The sequence below is a fragment of the Egretta garzetta genome, unplaced genomic scaffold, assembly GCF_000687185.1.
Source record: "Egretta garzetta isolate BGI_Z169 unplaced genomic scaffold, ASM68718v1 scaffold417, whole genome shotgun sequence".
In the NCBI taxonomy this organism is placed as follows: Eukaryota; Metazoa; Chordata; class Aves; order Pelecaniformes; family Ardeidae; genus Egretta; species Egretta garzetta.
This window is the reverse complement of record NW_009260227.1, coordinates 128,907-138,974: the sequence shown is the minus strand read 5'-3', so window position 1 is coordinate 138,974 and position 10,068 is coordinate 128,907. Positions and strand designations below refer to the sequence as shown.

General features: G+C 46.2%; 2 protein-coding genes and 4 non-coding genes across 6 annotated transcripts; 1 reads left to right on the top strand and 5 right to left on the bottom strand.

Annotated features, from left to right (window-relative positions):
• The first annotated feature begins 54 nt into the window (after nt 1-54).
• LOC104129353 (surfeit locus protein 1) lies at nt 55-3,621 on the top strand. The gene is made up of 8 exons (XM_035897642.1): nt 55-183; nt 477-558; nt 683-810; nt 1,171-1,253; nt 2,064-2,255; nt 2,554-2,626; nt 3,002-3,164; nt 3,512-3,621. The coding sequence occupies exons 1-8, from the start codon at nt 55-57 to the stop codon at nt 3,619-3,621; spliced, it is 960 nt and encodes a 319-aa protein (XP_035753535.1).
• Nucleotides 3,622-5,533: 1,912 nt separating this feature from the next.
• RPL7A (ribosomal protein L7a) lies at nt 5,534-9,591 on the bottom strand (the record flags this gene model as incomplete). The annotated part of the gene is made up of 7 exons (XM_009642275.2): nt 5,534-5,702; nt 6,177-6,246; nt 6,676-6,806; nt 7,152-7,231; nt 7,590-7,730; nt 8,824-8,973; nt 9,420-9,591. Coding segments are annotated over 7 exons (849 nt in total), but the record flags the coding sequence as incomplete, so codon positions are not given.
• On the bottom strand, nt 6,884-6,956 carry LOC118452647. The gene has a single exon (XR_004842446.1). It is a non-coding gene; the product is annotated as a small nucleolar RNA SNORD36 (small nucleolar RNA).
• On the bottom strand, nt 7,403-7,479 carry LOC118452650. The gene has a single exon (XR_004842449.1). It is a non-coding gene; the product is annotated as a small nucleolar RNA SNORD36 (small nucleolar RNA).
• Nucleotides 7,805-7,870, bottom strand: LOC118452652. The gene has a single exon (XR_004842451.1). It is a non-coding gene; the product is annotated as a small nucleolar RNA SNORD24 (small nucleolar RNA).
• On the bottom strand, nt 9,042-9,114 carry LOC118452651. The gene has a single exon (XR_004842450.1). It is a non-coding gene; the product is annotated as a small nucleolar RNA SNORD24 (small nucleolar RNA).
• Nucleotides 9,592-10,068: the final 477 nt, after the last annotated feature.

Below are 10,068 nucleotides of genomic sequence, written 5' to 3'. Positions count from 1 at the left end.
TCGTAACCGGGGCCCGGGCGTTGGCTGCGGTGGGTCAGTGTCCCTCGTCGCGATATGGGGACCGGCTTTCCTGCACGGGGGGGGAACGGTGCTAAACGTGGGTGGAATCAGTGGCAAAAAGACTGTAAATACGTCCTGGTGTTGCTGGAGCGTGGCGGGAAGGGCAGGAAGCGGGAAGAGCAGGTGCTTGGCTGGCATTTATTTCAAGAACAAATGAAGATGATTTGTACATTTGCTGATAGCGTGGATAGAAAGGGGTAGATCATCTGTTATGCTATAGTCAGCTCTGTAACTGGAATTTGATTTTCTTTTTTTAGTTATAACCTAACATGTAGTGTTTCACAGGCGGTTGCTCAGATGAGACGTATCACTGGGTAAACAAAATTTCACGCAATCATTGAGGCAACTGATATCATATCTAGATACAAATTTTACAAAGCAAAGACACTACAAAGGATCTTTCTTATTTCATGTAGGTATCACACTGCTTGATCAGAAGAACGTTTTTTGGGTATCCCCTCACTAAAGCAGGTTTTGGTCTGGCCCAGCAGACTAAAGGTAAGAAAAGATTTGCTTGGGCTTCTGCCCTGTTTCAACCTTACATGAAGAGGTGACAATTTCTGCAGGAGTTTGGCATCTGCTCTCCTGTACAAATCCTATTCCTCATTCTGTTTTTCTCTAGATGTTTGTCTGAGGTTCTGCAGACCACGAAGTTCTGCAACAGCTGCTGATGCATCTGGAGAGGACATCTTACTCAAATGGGGCCTTTTTCTGGTCCCTCTGACCACGTTCTGTCTCGGCACTTGGCAGGTACAAATAAATATTTCATTTTTTCAGAGATGAGCACTTGAGGGCTGTCAGGTTTTTCCATCTCTGGCTGTTCAATCTACTTCAAATCATATGCAGGGTAAAGATTTGCTGTTGTTTTACCTTTCTGTTTTCCAAGTATCCATTTGGAAGTCTTTAAAGGAGAGATTCTTTTTACACTTGTATTTTGGTATAAATATTTCCTCAAGTTAAAGTCAGTAGCCTCCATTTCCATATCTCCAATTACCCTGTTTTAGGCCAGGTCTGAGGAGAAACTTAGGACAAAGATTTTAAGGCTTGCTGGGGTTATTACATTGCTCTGTTCTACCATAAAGCATTACTTTTGTGTTTGTGTACTTTCAGGTTCAGCGACGGAAGTGGAAATTAGATTTGATTGCACAACTGGCATCAAGAATTACATCAGAGCCCATCCCTCTGACATTAGAGTACGGAAGCTGAGGCAGTTTGTTGTCTACAGAGCACTGACAGTGTGCTAGGGATATTAGATATGGTCTCTGCACTAATGAGCTTATGCAGAACTAAACTGCATGAAAATGAAGGAATGCAATGGGAGTCAGGACATGCAAGCAAATTAGCAAGACAGACATCCTGTTAATTTTCTTATTTTTCATAAGAGAATAAGTTTCCCTGTGGGATATTCTAAATGCATGTAAGAAGGATGAATCTCCATTCAGGAGAATGTGGTATGTAGCTCATACCGTATGTAATCCTCCTGGAGAAGGAGGACATGGTAGCTGGTGTCTGTGATGTCCTGAAGGGATTATTCCTGCAACAGGGAGTCTTGGATCAATAGCAGGCCCTGCCCTGAGCGGGAAACCATTGTGTCAGATCTCAGAGAGATTCTCAAGGTCACCTGGCTGTGTGGCACAACTGTCAGAACAGCTGAGTTTGATTTCACTGTCTGGGATGGGAAAGAAACGCTCCCTGTTGGCTGGATGCACATGCAGTGCATCCACTTGCTGGTCAGCTGGGTCTGCCGTCAAAATGGCACTGGGTTACAGATATCAGGGAAAGGAACTGCTCTCTGGATACTCACCATCATCTCCATTTGAGTCACTGTGATAGCCATAAAATATTAAGCCAGCTGCTTACTCCCTGAGGTGTTTGTCTTCTGTTTCTGTTTGCCAGCTGGCCCTACAGTGAACCATTAGGGAAAAGGAGAATCCCACAGTAAAATCCCCTAATTTGATTTGCCTGTCGTAGCCATGATTTTGTTTTCTTCTTGTTCCACGCAGTCCCATGGAATTGAAGGAATTGGAGTACAGACCTGTAAAGGTCCGAGGGCGTTTTGACCACTCCAAGGAGCTCTATATTTTGCCACGGTCACTTGTGGACCCTGAGCGAGAAGCCAGAGAAACCGGGCGGCTGACATCCCACCCGGAAAATGGAGCAAACGTCATTACTCCTTTCTACTGCACAGAACTAGGGTAAGTTAATGAAAGTCATGGCTCATGTGAGCAACTGGCTTCTGTTTTGAAAAGCTGAATCGCGGTGGTTGGGTTTATAGAAATGGCTCCCTCTCCCTTAAAAGGCATCTCTCACAGTCTGTTAGGTCACTGAGGCTCGATTCAAAATTGTTTTAAATTCTCTTATAACATGCACTCGGATGACAAAAAAAGTGGCAACGAACATATGGGTTGCCTCTTTCTTTGATACTTAGTTCTAGGCAGCAGCAAGAATAAATTTCCTTTCGCTCATGAGCCATACCTCTTTATGTAACTCTAGGGTCACGATTTTAGTCAACCGAGGATTTGTGCCCAAAAAGAAACTGAAACCGGAGACCAGGCTGAAGGGGCAGGTAAGGGGGGTATGGGGAATGTCGCGTATTATTTCCTGCCCTGTGATTACCCAGAGGCACTACTGACAAACCAAGAAAAGGCAGTGGCCACATTCAGCATCACGAGAAGTTACTTAAATAGTCACTGCACTTTTCAAAGATGAGCCTTTTCTTCCCACCTTTTTGTTAAGTAAATAATGTTTTTTACAAAATTTTATACTACAGCACTGCTTCACTGCAGGGCACAACCACCTGATTCATAATCAGACCTGGCAAGCACCATATTTTTCTACCAGGACCTGGTATGCCAGAATATGACATGAACCTTGAAAGATTCCTTTTTTTATGAAATGAACCTCGAAAGATTCCTTTTTTCTCCTCTGCACTTCTCTTCAGATTGAAGATGAAATTGATCTTACTGGGGTGGTGAGGTTATCAGAAACCCGGAAACCTTTTGTGCCTGAAAACAATGTTGAGAAAAACCGCTGGCACTACCGCGACCTGGAGGCCATGGCAAAGGTGACCGGCGCTGAGCCCGTCTTTATCGATGCAGATTTCAGTAAGTCACAGAGGAACCCAAGCCCGCGTCCAATTTATAAAACAATTTACAATCTTTTTTGTGGACTCCGCTAGCTTTACTATTTTGAGGGCAATAGGCAGCCAGCACTGGGGAACGGTAGCATACTCAGAAGAGACACACGCAGGCGGTGGTCGATGCCTCAAGCACAACCAGCCACTTGCTGTAGGGCTGCCTGCCCTGCAGGTCTGGCTTTGCTGGTGACTTGGGCACACCAATGCCTGAGGGAGGGGAGCAGGGTATCCCCCTTCATCCCATTTCTCACAGTAAGGGCAGCTCCATAGGGTGCAGACTGGAGATTTAACTTGTGCGCTGTGTTGTACCTGTAGGAAGCACAGTCCCAGGTGGGCCCATCGGAGGCCAGACAAGAGTGAGCCTGCGGAACGAGCACATGCAGTACATCATCACCTGGTACGTTACCCTGCCAGCCTTTGAGTGACCTTCCGGGTCACCGAGTGACCTTTACTTTTGAAGGTAAAGCTTTGAACTGCATTCCGTTGAAAGCAAGGGAGCAGTTTTTGCCTGGCATTCTTGCTCCTGCATCAGTGAGACAGGATGAGCTCTTCAGCTACAAAAGCCTTGTTTTAACCACAGTAACACTTGCAAGGTGATTTGAAATCTGAGCAACCTGATCTAGTTAAGTGTGTCCCTGCTCATGGCAGGGGAGTTGGACTAGATGACCTCTAAAGGTCCTTGTGTTGTACCTGTAGGAAGCACAGTCCCAGGTGGGCCCATCGGAGGCCAGACAAGAGTGAGCCTGCGGAACGAGCACATGCAGTACATCATCACCTGGTACGTTACCCTGCCAGCCTTTGAGTGACCTTCCGGGTCACCGAGTGACCTTTACTTTTGAAGGTAAAGCTTTGAACTGCATTCCGTTGAAAGCAAGGGAACAGTTTTTGCCTGGCATTCTTGCTCCTGCATCAGTGAGACAGGATGAGCTCTTCAGCTACAAAAGCCTTGTTTTAACCACAGTAACACTTGCAAGGTGATTTGAAATCTGAGCAACCTGATCTAGTTAAGTGTGTCCCTGCTCATGGCAGGGGAGTTGGACTAGATGACCTCTAAAGGTCCTTCCAACCCAAAGCATTCTATGATTCTATGAAATGATTGCGGTTTATTGCACCACAGCTGGCTTAGGGAGGTCGAGTCCATCTTGAAAAGAAATTGTAAATGCATGGTGGTGTTCTTTCATAGGTATGGCTTATGTGCTGCAACTTCATTCCTGTGGTACAGAAAATTTATACAAAAGATACCTCTGTGAGGGGAAGAAGCCAGCAGCCTGGTAAGTCCTGAATGACTGAAGCACTCAAGTTTCAGGGCAACACATCCAGTAAATCTGTGCAGCTATCAAGCCACACATGGACTTTAAGCACCTGATGCAGAGACTGACTGAGCTCCAGTGTGGTACAGCTGCAGCTTGGAAGCATCAAACTCCAAAATTGTAAGTGGCTCTTGAGACTACTGCACATATCAGCTTCACCAGGAATCTCAAGAATATGGGGGGTTTTTTTTATTGTGGTTGGTTGTAAGCTACAACATTTTTATTCCTCCACTGCCTTATTTTCCAAGACAGCAAAAGCTTTTGTGAATCGGTTTCTTGGCACCGAGTCCTCTTCCCTGAAGGCAGGAGTGGTTTGCAGTGGTTGCATCAGAATAAACAGAGGGCTTGCAGGTGCCTGCGTTGTGACTTGCATTGCGCATCTTAACAGTGATGGACCTGAACTAAAGGTTACTGTGGCTACCAGAGTCTAGTTGGGGAAGGCAGCCTGTGGCTTTGCAAGATCAGGATGAGGGCTAACAAAACCCAGCAGCAGCTCCCTCAGTGGGAGCCTTACCAAGCTTGGTAGCCTCCCACAATGCCACAAGACCAAGTCAGCAGTGAGGAAAGAACAGAGGGACGGTAAGGTTTAGATTCTTCCCCCACTTCAGCTCACCTTTGCTGGCCATTCATGCCCTGGAAGAGGCATCGCAGACCTACCAAGAGGCCTGGTAAAATGCTGCAACACCATATATAAGACCTGGTTGCAGTATGGGTTAAGTACTAATGGAGATGATCTAGAGCAGTTTCCAATTGAGAGCTCTCTGCATAAGCAAGCTAGGCTTATAGCCAGAACTAGTCTGGCCCATTCAACTTTATGAACACACAGCACACGCAGATGAGCTGCATGTTTAAAGGAGAGGAATTCTTACATAGGATGAGTAGCTAAGGGCAGTTGTTCCAAGCAAAGCAACAACCTGCCCTACACGGCTGTTCCTGTGCAGCACTATTCCACCATGTGATGGAAGGCAAAGAAAGACAACGCTAATATGCTACCCACTGCCTGGAACACTCCATTAATAGAGACCACTGAAACTTCAGCTGGGGGTTTATTCCTTTTATGTACAGAAAACACAGTAGCAATCCAGTACACTTCAGCCCAGCTTGGTAGCCAGTTCTTTAGCCTTTGCTTTTTCAAGCTTAGCAATGCGAGCCACTGATTTTGGACCCAAGACGTTACCACCCCAGTGACGACGGATCTGCAAAGAATGGAGAACAGGTTAGATGCCTCATGCAATCTTACAACATCATTCAACCAACTTGCTCAATTCCACTCCTTTCTGCACAAAGGGAAGAGCTCCCTCAACCAGAAAGTCCTACATGTTTCAAATGGTGAACTATGTTTCAGGGCAGTGCAGAGATGCAAGAGTTTAAAATCTTTCCCCATGAATTCACCCATCACATAACTTCTGGACTCGGGGGATGGAGCTGCGCCTAGCAGAAGCCGTTCCTTCTCAACAACCCTAGCCCTGTGATAGCTCCGTTTACTTCTAACTTGGTGACAGCATTCACATTTTACCCCACCCTCAGGTAAAGAATCTGGATGCATCGTAAGCAAATCTAGGTACACCCAACAGGCCACTGTATCTGAAGTAACTTGCAGTTCACTGGGAAGCTTTTAGTTTATACTATTAATGTCCCCAAAAGACAAGGCTAGCAGCAGGGAATCTTACCTCATCGTATCTGTCATTGTAGTTGGTCTTGACAGCCTCCACCAGCTTTGCCAGGGCTCCCTTATCCTCCCTGTTGGTGACAGCTTTAGTTCCTTTAGAGCCTCAGCTTAACTTTTTCCATAAATCTTTTGCCTCAGGATTTAAGAGCTCATAATGGCAACATAATTTTTCAGGATAAACATCCTTTGCAAAGGGTTAATCCCTCCAATCACCAATGCATTAGGAACCTGCGCTGCTCCCATTAAGGTTATAGTTCCACCTACGTATTCTTTAGTAACCATCAATGGATGGTAATCAAAGTAATCTGTATCTTCAGGATCCAATAGAGCTCTTAATACAAAAGGACATCTGTATTAGATATTATAGAGGCAGTGTTTTTGTATTTACTACTTTAAACTAGAGACACCCAAGTTTGATACCCATCTGCCCTGCACTCTGTGCTTACGGGCAGTTTGCTTTCTCCACTACAGCAAATCCAGTCAGCACACACAACACTTACGGGTTAACTTGGGTGAAAGCAACAGAGGTGCAAGTCTTCCTGTGGACCAGTCGTCCCAGTCTGGCTTTGCTCTTGATGATGCAGTACGGCACTCCCATCTTGCGGCACAGAGCTGGCAAGAAGACCACCAGCTGAAAGGAAAAGGGAGTGTGCTGTATAGCTGAGGGAAGACATCTTTCTGTTCTTTGGATCAGCCTGGGCTGTGGCAATTGCTCAGTGTTAAAAAGCTCGTTTTGTTCTTCATTGTTGATTCAGGTGAAGAAATTCATACATCATTGCAAGGGCCAAGCCTCATTGTAATACCAGGACAACTATAAACATGCATAAGTATTCCAGTTCTGGTAAACACGTCTTTTTATGCATTCTCTTCTCACACAATAGATTCGTCCTAAAATGCATTTTCACCCCAAGCCCAATTCTGACTTCAGCTTAAGTTACACAGGTAGCCTGTAACATGTACCAGTGAGTATGCTTACCTCAATGGGATCTACATCATGGGCAATAACTACAAGCTGAGCCTTCTTGTTCTCCACCAGAGTTGTGACACTGTTAATACCTGAAAAACAAGTTACGGGTAAGCTTTGATTCCACTCAGTCCATTTTCAGAGCTTTCATATAAGCCTCATACAACCAGCTCAGACTCCATAGTGCAGCTTCATTATGAAAGCTGTGAAGACTTTTCACATCCATTCAGTAGCACAGAGAAGTACTCCATGGACAATCTGCTAAAGCTCAGGGTTAAAAAGCTCGTCTATTTTGCTCTTCATTTTGAGCTCAGGTGAAGAAATTCATACATCATTGCAATAGCTTGTCCAGTCCCACTCCCTTGGAGCACAGCACCAACTCATCAATTCTCTCTGACCAAGCACCACACTCCCACATATGCAAACAGCCAAGTCCATGTTCAACGTCACCTGCTCGGAGGACTGGTGGCCGCTTTGTCGGCACATCTCCCTTTCCTGCAGCTTTCTGCTCAGCACGAGCCAGTAGCCTCTGCTTCTTCTCTTGCTTATTTTCTGGCCTGTATTTGTGCGCCAGCTTCAGAAGCTGCGTAGCTGGAAGAGAACATCTACTGGTTAGTTAGTTGCGCAACCTAAAAAAAGCATTACTTTTAAAAACAAGACTGCAGTGCATCAGCGATCTTGGTGGTTGTCATCAAGTGTATTTAGACAGCAAAAAGTTAGCATCACTTGCACAGTGGAAGACCGGAGCTAGCAGAGTGCCTCTAGAGCCTGTATTAACCTCTACATGCACCTCCTTGGCAGTGAGAGCTCCTTCACTGTCTGTATGAGGAAATGCAAGGAGGAAACGGGACAGGACAAGGGGTAATGGCTTTAAACTAAAACAGGGTAGGTTTAGACTGCATATAAGGAAGAAATTCTTTACAATGAGGGTGGTAAAACACTAGAACAGGTTGCCCAGTGGTAGTGGAGGCCACATCCCTGGCAACATTCAAGACCAGGTTGGATGGGGCTCTAAGCAACCTGAGCTAGTTAGCAGTGTCCCTGCTCACTGCAGGGGGGTTGGACTAGATGACCTCTTGGGGTCCCTTCCAACCCAAAACATTCTACGATTCTATGCCTGATGACCCCCACAGCAATTATGGTTAACAGTGGTGCACTTTCTCCTTTAAAGCAAGCAACTTGTTTGGCAACATCTACAAGGGAGTTACTCTACATAGGCTGGAAGTTTCTTGCATAGGCACTGTCACCTGGAACACTATTTACTCGTTCCACAGATGACTCTCAGGTCCCTTCCCTGGTATCAGTCTCAGCCTGCAGGGTGCTGGCTTTCCCCCCAAAGCCTGCACTCATACAGATCTCTCAAACTACCTGTTTGATGAACCCTACATGGTTCTACATCAAGCTGGACAAATGGACTCCAATAGAAACATGCAGTTAAGATAACCCTGGGTTTGGGTATTTTCTATTCCCTTTTCAAAGGGCATAGCAGCCATCAAGACTTAAGCCAACCAATTCAGACAGCAGCTTGCTGTTGGCATCACCCCCATCACTATTAAAGCCTCCCTAAAGTGCTTCCAAAGATCTCTCCAGCTTGCCTTTGTGAAGTCTTATTTTGGCTTCTTTTCTCTGAGGCACATCTCATTGACAACCCAAATCAAGAAAACTTTGTGGAGCACATCCTTACCTGTCTGGCGGTCCAAGGCCTGAGTGAACTGGTTAATGGCAGGAGGCACCTTCAAGCGTTTGTAAAGAATGGACCTCTGGCGCTGCAGTCGGATGTAGCGCGGCCATTTCACAAAACGTGTGAGATCACGCTTCGGCTGGATATCCTGTCCTAAAAATACAGACTTTAACTCAAAGCTGTTCCAAACCCACACAGCAACAACACGGAACAGGCACGAGTGCATCAGTGATCTTGGTGGTGATATGTCAGCACTACCACTCAGATAGCAAATATTCTTTCACATCATCTGCACACTGTACCACAAAAATGGCACTACAGAAGTTCATTCACCACACCATGTGCAAAACGGCAAGATTCATCACAATAAAATCATATAACGAATCTACATAATATAGGAAATTCAGCAAGTTGTCCGTAGCCACCTTCATATACCTAACTAAGGACAGCTCTCAATTGCAAGCAGCGAGGCAACTGCCTTTATTGCTCTCTTCACTCTATAGCTTTACTACAATACACTTCTGTTTTCGATTTAGATATCTGTCCATTAAACAGCAAAGAAAACGTTGAGCGAGTAGCCCAAACATCCACTTACTCACCAATGCCAAAGTTCTTGGGCCTCTTCTCAAAGAGGGGATTGACGACCTTCTTGGCCTCCTGCTTCTTGACTACAGCAGGGGCCGGTGCCACCTTCTTGCCCTTGGCCTTCTTTCCTTTCGGCTGCAAATAAGAAATATATTCCTCCTTCTTGTGCCTCACACGGTTGTCTACTTAGAAGATCTTTCAGTCCACCTTAGAAATGCATTTTACCAGGCACCTCACCAGCCTGGCAACCTCCCGGCCTAAGCCTTGCTCTCCCAGACAGAGCAAATCCTTCCGTTTGCCTTTAAGGGGTTTATCAACCTCCCCGAGGACGCCGCTTAGAACCGCGTATTGCTTTCCTCAGGCGGGCAGCAATCGCGGTTGTCTACTTAGAAGATCTTTCAGTCCACCTTAGAAATGCATTTTACCAGGCACCTCACCAGCCTGGCAACCTCCCGGCCTAAGCCTTGCTCTCCCAGACAGAGCAAATCCTTCCGTTTGCCTTTAAGGGGTTTATCAACCTCCCCGAGGACGCCGCTTAGAACCGCGTATTGCTTTCCTCAGGCGGGCAGCAATCGCCCAGGGAGAGCCTGGCGCTCCCCGACACCGCCAGCAGCGGGGACACCCCCACAGCGCGAGTTGCTGGCTACCGAGCCCGGCCCGGGA

Bases quoted from the DNA above. Each gene is read 5' to 3' on its own strand.
- LOC104129353 (XM_035897642.1), top strand. From the start codon at position 55: ATGGGGACCGGCTTTCCTGCACGGGGGGGGAACGGTGCTAAACGTGGG. The intron at 811-1,170 runs GTACAAATAAAT...GTGTACTTTCAG, and splicing joins TCTGTCTCGGCACTTGGCAG to GTTCAGCGACGGAAGTGGAA. The intron at 2,256-2,553 runs GTAAGTTAATGA...ATGTAACTCTAG, and splicing joins TTCTACTGCACAGAACTAGG to GGTCACGATTTTAGTCAACC.